At 40.9% G+C, this 16,569-nt stretch overlaps 1 protein-coding gene across 11 annotated transcripts in view; it reads right to left on the reverse strand.

Annotated features, from left to right (window-relative positions):
- Positions 1–16,569, reverse strand: part of MAGI2 (membrane associated guanylate kinase, WW and PDZ domain containing 2) — a 731,950-nt gene that overhangs the window by 247,623 nt on the left and 467,758 nt on the right. For all 11 annotated transcript variants that reach the window (XM_065666957.1, XM_065666908.1, XM_065666937.1 and 8 more), the window contains exon 4: positions 4,805–5,020. In XM_065666957.1, the coding sequence (XP_065523029.1) occupies positions 4,805–5,020 (216 nt within the window). The remainder of the gene's footprint in view (positions 1–4,804; positions 5,021–16,569) is intronic.

A 16,569-nucleotide genomic window follows, 5' to 3' on the forward strand; every position in this document is an offset into this window, starting at 1 on the left:
GTTGCCTGGGACTACTGCACCTTGCATGGTGATTGACAGCATTGGGAGTCTAGCCTTTTGCTTGATTATCAACCTAAGGCACGGAATGACAATTTTCAAATTTTATGTCATATATTATTCCTCAATTACCCTGCCAGAACTTCTGTTCTCTGTGTGCAACTTACCATTCCTCAAGTAATGTCAGAATAATGCACATACATAAGTATTCTTTCAGTGTTAGAGTGGATCTTCTGAAGTTTGGATGATAAACACTTAATCAGTCAGAAGTGTGAACCAAATGTGACATGATCAACAAAGTGTCAAATCAAGATGTTGGTTGTGAAGGAGACTGACTTAATTCTCTGCAGGCACAAACAGCAACAGCAGTGAAAAAACTGAAAAGTTTGACAAGCAGGTTGCAATTTGACCAAGACTCTTTTTACCTCTTTTGCCAAATCATCAGTTTTGCAGGGTTTGCTCATTTCAATGCAGCATTGATTAGGAAAGGCTTCTGAAGTGCAAGATGCCTCACCCAAACCAGTGAATGGCAGAGACCCAACCTAGAGCAGCCAGTGGTCCAGTTATGTGGGCAATTGCAGTAGGTGTGAGAAACTCAATGCTGACTCTCGACCATTTTAACAGATAATCAATAGTCATAAACTGCTTGGCAAATTGTAGGGTTCCTCATTTAAATTTAGCTATCTAGGCTCCTGTGTATCTGTAGGCTGAAATGCACATTCTAGATTGTGGAGACAATCCCCTAAGGTGGGTATCTAAAACAGCTATGCTCTCTTACTCTTTGGAATTTCCTCTTTCTCTCTTATATGGAATCCTGGAATCATAGAATAGTTTGGGTTGGAAAGGACCTTAAGATCATCTAGTTCCAACCCCCCTGCCATGGGCAGGGACACCTCACACTAAAGCATGTCACCCAAGGCTCTGTCCAACCTGGCCTTGAACACTGCCAGGGATGGAGCATTCACAGCTTCCCTGGGCAACTGTCGTGGTTTGAACCCAACCACAAACCTCTTTTACTCACTCCCCCCCTTCTTGCCCTCCCCCTGCTCCTGGAGGGACGGAGAGGAGAATCAAAAAGAATGCAACTCCCACGGGTTGAGATAAGAACAGTTTAGTAACTAAGGTATAACATAGATCACTACTGCTACCACCAATAATAATAATGATAAAGGAAATAACAAGAGGAAAGAATACAACACCTCAACACCAGCCGACCAATAACTCACCCCCACTCCCCCCAGCCAAGCACTGACCGATACCTTCTCCAACCCTGCAGTCCCTCTACCCCTTCCGGGGCCTTCTAAGTTACATCCTGGGCATGACGTGCTATGGTATGGAATACCTCTTTGGCTAGTTTGGGTCAGGTGTCCTGTCTCTGCTTCCTCCCGGCCTCCCCTCCTCCCTGGCAGAGCATGAGGCTCAGAAAGTCCTTGGCCAGACCAAACATTCGAGCAGCAACTGAAAACATCGGCATTATCACCACTGTTCCAAGGCCAAAAGATCAAAACACAGCACTGTACTAGCTCCTAAGAAGGAGAAAACTGACTGCTGCTGCTCAAACCAGGACAGCAACCCATTCCAGTGTCTCACCACCCTCACAGTAAAGAACTTCCTCCTTATAGCCAATCTAAACTTCCCCTGTTTAAGTTTTAACCCGTTACCCCTTGTCCTATCACCACAGTCCCTAATGAAGAGTCCCTCCCCAGCATCCTTATAGGCCCCCTTCAGATACTGGAAGGCTGCTATGAGGTCCCCACGCAGCCTTCTCTTCTCCAGGCTGAACAGCCCCAACTTTCTCAGCCTGTCTTCATACGGGAGGTGCTCCAGTCCCCTGATCATCCTCGTGGCCCTCCTCTGGACTTGTTCCACCAGTTCCATGTCCTTTTTATGTTGAGGACACCAGAACTGCACACAATACTCCAGGTGAGGTCTCACAAGAGCAGAGTAGAGGGGCAGGATCACCTCCTTTGACCTGCTGGTCACGCTCGTTTTGATGCAGCCCAGGCCATGGTTGGCTTTATAAAGAGAGCAGAGACAAGTAGCTCAAACAAAATAATGCATTTAGCATATAATTTACTAAGGTTGGATGAGATAAATCCCTCCTGAGAGAAGCTGATCCAGGACAAAGGGCTGAAATGGTTCTATTCGAAAATAGCCAAAAGTCCCATCCTGAAGAACCGAGATTCTGGGCTAAGGACAGGTGACAAAAATCAGAAAGAATAAACACATTGGGCAACACAAATTAACAAGAAGACAATTATGAAACATAGTTGAAGATCTCCGGTCTGTCCATAAACAACTGTCTGAGGAGACTCTGATGGCATATGATGCAAGGTATATAGAAGTGAACTATTGAAAATTTGATTCCTACTAATAAATCTCAAGAGATGCACAGATTATCTCAACAGGCACTGAAAAGTGGTCTGAAAAATCAGACCAAAAGCACAAAGATCTCTGCAACTACAAATGTCGCTTACTGGTCTGATAAAGATGGGTTTATTCCCTTCAGTTTCATCTCAGATCTGTTACTATTTCCACGTAGTACTCCTGGGTGTTACAGCAGTCCTTTGAGTGGCCAGACCCTGATACATTTGACAGTTATTAACCCGTTAAGTTCCTGAGCATCTATAAAGAATGTATTAATGTTTTGGATGTCCCCAAAGAGTCCCGTGTTTAATAAAAGACTCCTGTTAGAAGTGAAGCATTTTAAATAGAATACACTTTCTAAAAGAACTGGAAATAACAAATACCCTGCCTCCATTGCTTCATAAAAACTAGACTGCTCTCTCCACCAAGAGTTAAAAAAGTAACAACTCAAAATCAACTTATTCTGGTTTTCCTGATTGTTCAAAGACATAAACTCCAAATGTGCACACATTTTGGAAGTAGCTAAGACCCTGTCAGCTCACAGAGAAAATGACTGCAGTAACAGGGTCCGTGGGAGCTATGCTGCCCAACAAAAGCAACACAGCATGTATGTACAGAGCAGCTTTGCTACAATCCTCAAAGTCCTCAATCAGTGTAACTGAACAACAAAACCCTGCTTATGAAACCATGAGAGCCAACACAGGCAGTGCTTGTTCTGCTGGCCACACCTACAGGAATTACTTTGTGGGGGGCGAGGAGGAGGGGAGCTGCCTTGCACCCATGCTCGTGTATTTCATTTTGTAACACAGCACATGCCAGTGCCTGTTTCTTGGGTGCTGCCCAGTCATTGCTCACATAAAATGTGTCTGGGAGCAGCAAATTAGAGGTGTGCAATGCAAGGACAAAAGCAGGTAAACATCACCTCTTGATCAAGTTCAAGCTGAAACACATTGCCCTCGAAATTGCTCCTCAGCAATGGCCCGTTAAGTGGCACATTTCAAATAACGGCAAAGAATGATCTTTCTGATGATTTCTACAATACACAACAGAGACCGAATCCTGCCTTTGCCTCTTTTGCTGTGGAAGTATCCTGGCAACAGAGCCAGTGCTGATGTTTTATGTAAGGATTTCTGGGCTTCATCCTTTACTGTTAGCTGTGTAGGAAAGGCAGTAAGCGGCAGAGCATTGCTGACAGATGCGATGTTATGAAGAACGGATGAGCAAGGCTCATACAGCATGTGATGGCAATGGCCAGGGAGTAACGCTGCAGCCCTCTGGCAAGCCAACAGGGGAGTATGAGATCCACTCTCACCCCATATAGTTTCTTATGCAGTAGGAGGAAAAACTATATATAGAACCTGCAGTATGAAAATCCTTTTACAGTGCTTAGCAGATTAGGTAATGCATTTTTTGTTTCACATTAAGCTATACATTTAGAGAGCTTGCAATATTCCATTTTATCTTGTCATCTGTATGATTGTCACTACAGACTTCTACTTCAATAATTTGCTTCCGAATTTCTAAGATCACCAAAAAGGATTCACAGTTACTTCTCAGACAGATATAAAAGTCTGAATTCTTTCATTTCCTACAGGAATAACAACAACAACAACATACTTTCTTAAATGATATTTCAGAATAAAACTTATTAAGTACTGTAAAATGATGACTTGCTGAAACATTGAAGGGGAAGCTGATTACCTGCTTGTGAATAGGCTGGAGTGTTCTCACTCAGGACACCAGTCACTATCTTGAGACCTGTTTTCTCTGTAGAACTGTGATCCAAGCGGTAAAATAACAGCTGTATGTCAGGACTAGACCTCTGAAGCCCTCATCAGCTTTATGCATGCTCTGGAACATTGCTGAAAAGGGTCCTTCCTGATAGCATTGCCAGCTAAGTTTCATTGGCACTGCCACAAATGATGACAACTTTACTCCTCCACAATATTGCCAAGATTTCATAACAATTTACAAAAGTTCACTTCATAATGTAGTGAACTCTCTTGCATCACCATTTGAGAACAAGGAGACCTGAAACACAGAGACCAGATTCATTTGACCAAATTACAGTTCCCTAGACTCCCTCTATAGTCAACAGAGAGAAAAAGGCATTTGTGATTAATTTCCTAGGCTAGAAATCTAAAACAGGTCACATGAACTGTATTCAGAAAGTAGTATTTTTCTCTTTGGTCTATAAAGAGGATTCAAAGGGACTGGTTCAGAGTCAGGTATTATTATGGAAGTTGAGGTAAGTGAGATGACTGCTCAAATGGAGGTTAAGTAATTTGTTTTAGGCTTCAGAGAAATCCTATTATTCAGGATTCCTGGCTTTCAGACCTGCAAGAACATCCTTACCTGAACATGTATATTCTCACTGCAGAGGGAGGTAATTGGGGACTGCGAATAACAGAGATGCATTGCAAAGTAAGGAGAAACAGACCTGGTGTTACTGTCACATCATTTCCATTGACCACAGGTCTTTCTTCCTCCTCTTCCTCCGGTGGCTCAATACCTGTCTTCTCCATATTGCTCACAGACTTATTCCTTTTACGTTTGCCTTCAGCCCCGGGAGTGGCACCTGGGAGGATCTGATCTGTTACATTCAACAGCAGTGGGGCCGGTTCTGCTGGAGGCTTCGGGGTGCCGTAATAGTTGTCTGGAAAGAAAACGAGTAACACATAAACTTAGAGAAATACATTTGCTGCTGTTCTTTTGCTTTAGATTAATGAGATTACATGAGGTAGTATCTGGTTCATCAGATAATCCAAAGATTAGTTCAAAATGTTTTTGTGAAGTTAAATATTCACCATTCATGAAATGCGAATTAAGTTTCTTGGTGACCAGTCATCAAATCAAGCTCACAAATGTATATACTGTATTAACACTTCCTGAGTAACTTAACTTTCACCCAAAAACATGGCAAATGGGCAGCATGGCAGAGCTGTTTTCTTATTTCAAACCATTAGGAAAAATGAGTTTTGTAACATGCCACAATACAGGACTTTCTGAAGGATCCAAAGGACCATAAAATATTGGCTATTCACTGTCATATCACCTCCCTCCTTCCCCAATTCTTTCACCTGCTTAGAAGGTAAATAATAGTTCAACAATTGAGAGATTTGCAGTTTTCAGTAATGCACTATCTCATTTTTCATATTTGTTAAAATTCTTGCTATTCATGAGCTCCAGATTTGTAACAGGTAATGCTAATATATTTTCAAAGAAAGTTGAAACTTTATGCTTTAGGGCTTAAAATTATCTCTAAGTACTAAGGAATTCTGAGAAGACTTAAGGTGGCTGAGAGATTACCCTCTATTTGTCTGTCATGAAATTTCTGGCAACTTCCTCTTTTGAATCATCTACTTTCAGTCAGAAGAGTTACTAGATAAGATAGACCATGGTCTCATCTTATCTACTGATATTTATCCATTAGCGTTTCTAGTACATCTGGTCTCAAAACTGCTTTTTTACTGATACCTGAAATTTGTCATCAAAAACATGGTAAAAAAATTAAATCAATAATACAAAAAACCCCCAACCAAGTCCTTTCTAGAACCAAAAATAAAGAGTAATGTAAGCCATAAAGATAAAAGCATGTTTTTATTGAGTTATCTTTTTTTCATTTGCAAGGTGGGCAGTGAACACCTTGGCTTACAAGTAGATTTTCAGCAATTAGTACAGAAAACTAAAAATACCGCCCAGCTCTGAAAAACTTTTCCAAAGAAAAAAGCATCTGTGCAAAGCAGTGTTCAAGGCCAGGCTGGATGGAGTCTTGGGCGACATGGTTTAGTCTATGGTATCCCTGCCCATGGCAGGGGGCTGGAACTGGATGATCTTAAGGTCCTTTCCAACCCTAACTATTCTATGATTCTGTGATATTAAACTGCTGAAGATATTTTAGACTGTATTACCACTTTTTTAATTCTAATTGCACAATTTATGGTTTCCGTGAGACCAAATAATAGTAGCAACTGGCAAAAAAAAATCTAACCACATATGAGTAGGACATTAAATAAAGATGTTATATCTGCACAATAAACCATCATAAGATGTATTTTGCAGGCAGAGTAAAAATTATTACTGGTACTAGTATGTCTGTGTTTCCAATGATTTACAATGTTCAGCCATACAACCACCTCAATGCAGGTAAGTAATTGAGCAGCCTTGCAACTACTGCATACTCGGGGAAGTTTTCACAGTGGTTTAGCAAAACAGTATTTGTACCAGGTATTTCTGTAATTGTAATACACTATAGAAGTTTACTGTGTTCAACGGCCCTCGTACTCACTCTGGGCTTAGGGATGACAGAATGAAAACTGACTTGCTGTTTTTTTTCATTTGATGAGACGGCATCAGGTTTGACACAGAGCCCCAGTGCCATCAGGGCAAAGAGCAGTGCCTTTGCATGGCTGGCTGTGACCACAGTCACACAGTCTGCAGGAGGTTTCTCTGACTCCCAGGGTTAAAGCAGGGGAGCAGGATTTGGGGTCTAACATGGGGAGGGAAATGTGCATTGACGCACTTGCAAAACTGTACCTCCAAAGTATGTTGAAATCAGATCTGGTCACAAACTTCTAAGCTGTGATAGTGCAGGGTATTTTGAAAGTACCTGAAAACCAACATCCCTGATGGCAGTGCTCAGTTGGAAGTCTACTCTCCTTAACAGCATGTTACCTTTGCTGGTGAGATTGCATGACTGAAATATTACATATTTTGAAAAAAATGATTCCTCAATTTAAAAAATTCCTCCCTGACATAAGCCATTTTACCAATCTGAAAATTCCAAAGTGCCAGAGATGCCTTAAACTCCATGAATCTTGTGAAGTATGCACTGATTTCCACTGATCGCACAAATATCGGCACACAAATCCTAGGTTTATAGGACTAGTGTGATACAAACTGTGAAATTAAAAGTGGCTTTTTTTTCCCTTGTTCTGAGTTTTGCCATTGTCATACATATTGAGTGTAGTAGTAATTAGCAGTAATGCTAATACCCTGCATAGTAGATAAGATGTTTCGAATGAAGGACATGTTCATTCTATTTTTGGATGTTAAATACTTTTTCACTTCAACTGACTGTATGCATTAGTGCAAGACAGAGACAAATGTCATAAAAAACCCCACCTACGAATATCACATATATAAAAATATAAGAAATGAAAATGCACATTTAAGATTAGGAGCCAAAGAGGGTTTAACTCTTTCAGTCTCAGACTGAAAATGCAGTATAATTTCCAGCTTTTGCCATCTAACATAACATGCTTTGTGCTTTATGATCCAGTAACCACTGATTCAGAAATTAGTTTTGCATTATTTGTTGCTATCTAGCTGCCTAGCCAGACTCAATTCAAATACATGTATAAGCAGTGCAAATAAAAATAAGAAACTGGCTCACAAATACTGACACAATCAATGCATCATAAAAATGATGAAAATACAGTTTCAAAGGAAAAAAATATACAGGATGAAACTCACAGCTATTTCAATGAAGGAGCAATGTGCCATTAAAGAAATATTAGAACCAATGTAAACTGGATCTTCTAACAAAAGAAGTTTCTCAAGTGTCTTGAAATTCCTTGCCTAAGCCTCAGAGCATAGAACTAATGAAAGACTCTCTCATAAAACCTCAGCAATTGTCATATTTAGGGATAATGCAAAGACTGAATGTTTAAACACCATAACTTTTGTTGTAACGTTGTTTGGAAAATCTCTAATAAAAACAGCTCTTTTTCATCTTGCTTGAGCAAAGGACAGGGTTGGTTCAAATGTTACTGTTGAAACACTAATCATAAGGTACTGAAATACAGCTTCCTGTAGGTAGAAAAAGCACTCCAAACAATTCATTTTAATTGTGCCTAATTTAAAAATAATTAAAAAAAAGGACTTAATAAAAACAAAGCTTACTAAAAGAAAACATATGTCCAATGCTCGTTGGCAGTCAAAAACCCAGCAGTTAAGAGCTTTGAAAAAAGGAATGGAGCACAAACGAGAAAACACCTTTATAGCACAATACAAAACTCCTTTTTGTATACTGCCTGCTGTTCTGGTACTTGCCTCTCAACAATTACATGGGAGAACTAAAGAAGGACAATTAAAGCCTGGAACTGCTTAAATTGATTTGGAGTTTTCAGCTTGGAAATGGGACAACTGAAGGGGGATATGGCAGATATGCATAAAACCAGGAAAACCCTGGGAAAGTGCCTAGAAAATACATGAATGGATGCTTGGCTTCTCACTACATGAGAACAACAGGATGCCCAATGAAATTAGCAGGTTTAATGCAAGCAAAAGAAGTGGGTTTTCGTTCACGCAGCATAAGACAGTAACAGTCAGATACTGCCAGTATCATTAATACAGTCAAAAAGCAATTACACAATATCATGGAAGGAAAAAAATATGAAAGCCTTTTAAATGTAAAGGCACAGATTATGAATCAAGAGTTCCATACAGTACAGATGGGTAGAGCACAGACTGTATCCCTTCATGCCTTCCCTGTTCTATTTTTTGCCTTAAATCTACCAAGGGGCAGTAGCAGAGGCAGAATACAGGGCTATATTACCCCTTGGTTTGACTCAGTGCTGCCACTCTCTTACTCAGGTACCTCCTTGTACTTAAAAATGAGTGCATACTCCTCTGCCACCACAGCACAAAGTCAAGAGGTCAGTTTAAGCCAGCAGAGTTTAAGTTAAGCTCTTTGTGCTGGACCTGACTAAAAGCCTTCACGCAGACAGGGAGGGCAGATGAGTATTTAATTGCAGAAAACCCACCACTGCTTAATCCATCTTGCTGCTGTGCCTGTTTGCCTTAGTACTTCCAGGCTGTTTCTGAGTGCAGCTGAACACTGGTCTAACCTAGCCTGTTTGACTTCACTGCAGAAACAGCTTGGAAGCCATAGCACACTTGCAATTACCAACTACTCCTTGCCACCTCTAACCTCTATGAAAAGGTCTACCTGATTCTGCACGTAAAGAGTCAGAAAACATTACTGGGAAGGTTAGCCCTGATGGCAAAGTCCAGAGCAGGAAGTCAGAGAGTCAGAAGAAGCAGAAGAAGGAGAAAATGAGGACAAAGCAGGTATTTTTTTCCTTAACCTGAGCTCACCTATGTCAGGAAGTGGTGAAAATTTTATCAGTGAAGTATTTGATGATGAAGCAGCAGATCCTAACTTGCTTCCTGAGAAAACGTAAGCCTTATGGAATTAAAAATGACAAAGCGTTTGGGTGGTAATAAAGAAGCAAACGATGCTGAAATGATAATGAGACTCAGATCTACTGACGGTCACTATACTGATGTGCTCAACACCCAGTAATCCCCATTACCAGATACAGTTATAAACGGGTCTCCCCCGATGTGCTCCACTTCGCGCTACATTGCAGGGACTGACTTAAATGCACTTTCTTCTTCCGGCCCTTCCAAGCACCTTCACCACCAGCTCCCCCAGCCTCTCTACCCTTCTGTGAGGAAAAAGCCTAAAATGCAGTATGGAGCAGACATCTCCACTCATAGAGAAGGGAGAGGAAGGGCTTTTTGCTGGGACTCTATCCCTGGCTGTGGAGTGGACATATTCCCTTAGCTCTGGCATCAGCAGATCAGGAGGAAGGAGATTATCACTGGGAAAGTCCCTGCCTCCTGAAGCTCCACTGATCTCATCTAAGAAGTGAAAAAGTCTAGTTTAAAAATATAAGTATTATGAAAAGTTAAAACTGATGCTGAGGAATTAGGTAATTATAGTAAAAATGAACAATCAGACAGAAAACAAGAGGTGTGCCAAGCCAAAATCTTTCAACAAGAATACTTCCAACTATGGTGTGACTCAGATTCTGAGCACAGAATGAGCACACGTTCCTTTTCACACTTATTTTTAGAGTGGAGAAAACAATACCCAGCTAGCTATGAATAAATCCCTACTTCTGCTTATTCAGCACCCTCATTTAGATTGATCTGTCTGTACTGTTTATATAACTTTGAATTGCTGAAGTATCAGTCAAAATTGTGTGAGTCAGCCACAACTCTAAGAAATGAAAAACAAACCTTATTTTTCAGTTATTTGAGAAGTAACTGCAGATGTTACGATGAATGATAGCTTTCTACATATTGTTTTTGTGGTCACTCAGTACTGATAGTAAATTAAGGGGAAAGTGCACTGTAGTTTATTACTGTCAGGATAGAAGAATTACATTTGTTATTTTAAAGGACTGCAATGGAATACAAAAGTTTAGGTAGGCATAAATCAGCTTAATTTTTAATTAAAATAATGAAGTTAATGAATATTTTATTATTTGATTCAAAGATGATAGCTGCATTTCTTTATGACTAGAGGCCTATCACATCAAGAAGCATCTGTTAATAATCTATGCCTGTTTATACTCAATGTCCAGATCATGATCAGTGACAAGTGCTGTCCCTCAGGGGACTGTACTGGGACCAGTTAAATATCTTCATCAGTGACACAGACAGTGGGATCAAGTGCACCCTCAGGAAGTCTGAAGATGACACCAAACTGAGTGGTGTGGTTGACAAGCCTGAAGGATGCGATCCTATTCAGAGGGACGTGGACAAGTTCAAGAAGTGGGGCTATGTGAACCTCATGAGGTTCAACAAGGCCAAGTGCAAAGTCCTGCATCTGGGCTGGTACAACCCCCAGTATCAATAACAGGCTGGGAGGTGAAGGGATTAAGAGAAGCCTGTGGAGAAGCACTTGGGGGCGTTGGTGGATGAAAACCTGGACATCAGACAGGAATATGTACTTACAGACCAGAAACCAGCCATGTCCTGGGCTGTACCACAAGAAGCGTGACCAGCAGGTCAAGGGAGGTGATTGTCCCCCTCTGCTCTCATGAAACCCCACCTGCAGTCCTAGGCCCCCAGCACAAGAGGGATGTGGACCTGCTTGAGTGAGCCCAGAGGAGGGACACACAGATGAGCAAAGGAAGAAATGTTTTACAGTGAGGGTGGTAAAGCAAACAAGTTGCCCAGAGAGGTGATAGATGTCTCATCCCTGGAAACATACAAGGTCAGGCTGGACTAGACTCTGAGCAAGCTGATCTGCTGGAAGATATCCTAACCCTAACCTTGTCATGGTTTAACCCCAGCCAGCAGCTAAGTACCACTCAGCAACTCGCTCATTTTCCCTGTACTGCTGGGGTGGGGAGGAAAATCAGAAAAAAGATAAAACCCCATGGGCTGAGACAAGAATAATTTAATAACTGAAATGAAGTAAAATGTAATAATAATAATAGTAATAACAACAGCAATAATAATAATAGTAATAACAACAGCAACAATAATAATAATTAAAAAAGAGGAATAAAACAAACAAACAACCCCTCCCAAACAATGTACAGTACAATTGCTCACCACCCAGTGACTGATGCCCAGCCCATCACCAAGTGCCTGCTGGCCAACTCCCCCAATTTTATATACTGGGCATGACGTGCTGTGGTATGGAATACCCCTTTGGCTAGTTTGGATCAGGTGTCCTGTCTCTGCTCCTTCCCAGCCCCTCCTCACTGGCAAAGCATGAGACTGAGACGTCCTTAATCAGGGTAAGTGCTACTGAGCAGCAACTAAACCATTGGTGTGTTATCAGCATTGCTCTCAGACTGAAATCAAAACACAGCCCTGCACCAGCTTCTAGGAAGAAATTTAACTCTATCCTGACCAAAGCCAGGACAATGACCTTTAAATGTCCCTTCCAACCCAAACTATTCTATGATTCTATTCTCTAACAAAGGCGCCTGAACATCATCTACATGACAGTAAAAAAAAACCCAACAACCCCCCAGATTTTGGAAGCAACAATGAAAGGAGATCTAAAACCAGTATCTCCACCTATAGTGGCCCACAGCCTTCAAGCCCTGGGCCATCAGGCTCAAGTCTGCTGCAGTCTGGAGTCCATGCATTGAGCATTCTTTGGATGCAAATTTAAGTGTAGGTTTCTGGCTGCCTCTGGAAGACAGCAGGACAGAAGGTCTGCATTTTTAGTATCGCTTTTGGCAGGCCCAACACACTGGCAGTAAAATCAATTGGGTAAGATCACATGTGTTTGAAACTCTGAAACTTTGCATTAAATTTTCCTGGCCAACATAGCCCAAATGTATGGGTCACAGACATCTTCTCTGAAGGTTTTGGTATTGTGGGCAATGGATGTTGAAGATAGGAACGATTCCTAAATGCAGCCTCCATGGACCTCCTAAACTTTGTGTAGACCTCCAGAAGCCAACCATGTGGCATCACCATAATCACTTTACAGTGCTGTCAGATCCACACATCAGATTCACACATTGCTGAGGAAGTATAGCCACTCGATTGGCATCTTCTTGTGAAAGTATTTTTTATAACATTTCTGATCACCTGTACATGTCATTTAGAGCATCCTTCTGTATGCCATGAAACATGTTCTGCAGTACAAATACATAAGTACAGAATATTTTTAAACTAAAAGAGCTCTCTCAAAATTCTTACAATCATCTTGTGAAACTTCCAAAGAGGCAAACAGTACATAGACATTGTTAAAATATAATTAGTGATGTATTTTAACTAAATTCAAGACAATTACCACCTCCTTAAGGGAGCCTAGCAAACTTCACCCACTCACCCTGAGTGAGTAATTTATTTTGACTGGTGACTATACTATAATTAGGGCTTTTTTAATCATTGCTGTAAGGTTGGGTGAGTAGATTCTGTTCTTGGGTTCATACATTTTCATGATGGTTTTGCAATGCTGCTTGATGGATCAAAGTTATAGAACTCTTAGCATGGTGCCAAAGTAAGTGGAATTTAAAAATGAAGCCTGCTAAAGCCTTTATATTTTAGATTTATGTTGGTATTATTTTTACTCATAATCTTGTGTCATTGGATGGCAGAGGCCAGAAAAGGTCACAGTTCGCACTTTTCAGGATTTAGGGGAAAAAAGTTATTAAATATAGACGTGCGATTATGTTTTTCAACAACAGCTCTTACTTTCTATTGTGTTCTCAGGAAGATTTACAAGCAGAGTTCTATTTTTACTGAGATCGTTGCTGCTACTTTTAGCTTCTTTACTTTTAGCCAGAGACTGAAGATCCCAGAGAAGTCTTCACCCTTCTTTTAATAACCGAGCCTTTGAATCCTGATTGATTAGTTCTCTGAGCCTCACTGGTACATTAATGTCTGAATTAAAAATACAAATTAAAATTTATTTACTTTGGGAGTGCTGTCAGAATGAGTTACACATGATACACACAACTAATTCCATACTTGTTGGATATACCAATCCCCAGGGTTACTTGTTATAAAATCTGTTTTTCTCCCTTGTTATTTTCCAAGTATACTGGGCCATACTACACTATGGATAAAGCTACTCAAAAGGAATATTTTACGGAGATTTCAGGGTTCTCCTGGAACAGAGGTGTCAGAGTTATTGCCCATGCATCCCTAACATACACTTGAGCATTTCCTGGCAGGGACTGTCCAGCTGCTTCCCAGATGCAGGCAGATTTTTGATTCCTTGTGTTGCTGTGACTCTTCCTCAGGCAGAATTCTCTTTTGGGTTGGTCTCTGCAGCTTCTGCTAACAGGCATTAGGCGGTATGCTAAGTTCTGTGTCAACTAATGACATTTTAATAACTGGCTTCAGGATTGTCTATTCATCTACATTAAAATTATATCACTAATTATAGCTGTGGATTTTTGCCCAAGAGAGTTCTGCCCCCCCAGTGAGTGCCACAGCAGAAGAAGTTTCTGAATTCACAAATACAGGAATGGAGACGGGCTAACCTCCCAACATGGTAGACCTGCTCTTTTCTTTCTATGGAGCCCGACTATCCCCAGTAAAAATCTCAATTTTTTTTTTCCAGACAGACTGGGAGAGACTATGAAAGTGAGGATATATGACTTTGATTTGATTTCTTGATTGGCATTTTTTAAGATAAGTATCCAATCAAGTTTTGCAACCTTAAGGTACTGATAGAGTATATCAGATCTGCATAAGTGATGACCTAAAAATATTCTGATTTTCAGAAATTCTGAAGACACCAAAACTAAGGCATACAAAGTAAATTCTTGTTTAAGCAAATATGTTTTCCTCTAAGATGTAACTTCATTCTCTAGTGTATTTACTTCATTCTTTAGTGTATTTCAGAGAGTTCAGACTCCTAAGTATTTTTCATCTCTGTTTCTATAGTTCCATCTCACATAGATGCTCGCTCTTTTAGCTGCAGCATTTTTTTTTCTTTTTTTAAGTACTAGGTAGTTTTATCCATAAATATTCTGCATTCCTTAGATTTTGTTAATTAATCTTTCAGCTGTTTGCAGGGCCCATCTAGAAATTGGCACATATGCAAGATTAATCCCTAAAAATTCTGTGTAAACGTACAAGACGCAAATCAAAAGAATATTTTCACCTTTACAGAACCTGATACTGCCTGAAATCTTTTTATCATCCCTTTAATTCTTACCAAGAATAAACCATGTGAACAGGTACAACCCTCTTGATCCCTAAATCTCTCACAGCTGGGAAATAACAGTTCTCCTGTCAGACCTGGGAATCCCATGGGTTGAAGGTCTAAATGCATTTCAGGCAAAGTAACTATAAACCATCCCACGTTAAGTCCAGGTGCAGGTGGCTATGGAGACAGAACTGTCTTGCTTTAAGACTCCTCAAAGATTAAAATCCTGACCTTATTTCTCCCAAATATTCTTCAAGTTTGTATATCTCTCTGAGCAGCAGAACAAATCAATTTTAGATAATGGCCTGGAAGAGAGATGTCTGCTTATCAGATGCAGCTGTGCGCTGCACAGACTACACATCATCACAGATCTCCCAACCACCAGCAAATATGAAGTGACTTTCAACTTCCAAGTTTTGCTGAGCACACTGTACCAGAAATGAAAATCTAGATAGGTCCTTTAAAAGGCTACTTTTACTTATTTAAGGAAAACTGTGGACAAAGGGACAGGAATTAATAATTAATATGAAAGGGCATTTGGACTTCCAAAGCAAAAATCAACAGAGGTATGAATGCAGTGTACTGGAACGAGACTGTGGAACAATACAGCTTGATAAATACATATTTTATAGTATTTCACAAATTTTAAAGCAATTCTGTCATCTGACCTCATCTTCTAAAAAGCAGCAGTGCAATCTGAAACCTTTATTTTCCCATAAAAGAGGCACAGTTCCATTCCTAAATGGTATATTCTTTGCTGCAGCTAAGCAGAGATACCGAGATACTTCTTGCCACAGCACAGAATCCCAGAATCCCAGAATCCCAAGGGTTGGAAGGGACCTCAAAAGATCATCTAGTCCAACCCCCCTGCAAGAGCAGGGTAACCTACAGTACATCACACAGGAACTTGTCCAGGCGGGCCTTGAATATCTCCAGTGTAGGAGACTCCACAACCCCCCTGGGCAACCTGTTCCAGTGCTCTGTCACTCTTACAGTAAAGAAGTTCTTCCTGATGTTAACGTGGAACTTCCTATGCTCCAGTTTACACCCATTGCCCCTTGTCCTATCACTGGATATCACTGAAAAAAGCCTAGCTCCATCATCCTGACACCTACCCTTTACATATTTGTAAACATTGATGAGGTCACCCCTCAGTCTCCTCTTCTCCAAGCTAAAGAGACCCAGCTCCCTCAGCCTCTCCTCATAAGGGAGATGTTCCACTCCCTTAATCATCTTTGTGGCTCTGCGCTGGACTCCTTCAAGCAATTCCCTGTCCTTCTTGAACAGAGGGGCCCAGAACTGGACGCAATATTCCAGATGCGGCCTCACCAAGGCTGAGTAGAGGGGGAGGAGAACCTCTCTTGACCTACTAACCACTCCCTTTCTAATGCACCCTAAGATGCCATTTGCCTTCTTGGCCACAAGAGCACATTGCTGGCTCATGGTCATCCTCCTATCCACCAGGACCCCCAGGTCCCTTTCCCCTTCACTACTTTCCAGCAGGTCAACCCCCAACCTGTACTGGTACATGGGGTTGTTCTTCCCATGTATGTCTCTTTTTTTTTGTGAGCTGGCTGTTGTCTGGATTCAGCCCTTGCGAGGTCACTTGTTATTGTGTCTGATCCCTAAATAATATGAGGGAGTAGATGTTTAACTCATTTCGCTTTTGATGCTTAGACAGAATTTAGTTGTCTAGTTTAAAGTAACCAGCTCTATACCCATCTCCCCTGGGTAGTGATCTTTGGTGGGATGAACTGACCTCTGGAAGTGCACGTCTT

Source organism: Lathamus discolor, chromosome 1 (assembly GCF_037157495.1).
Source record: "Lathamus discolor isolate bLatDis1 chromosome 1, bLatDis1.hap1, whole genome shotgun sequence".
NCBI lineage: Eukaryota > Metazoa > Chordata > Aves > Psittaciformes > Psittacidae > Lathamus > Lathamus discolor.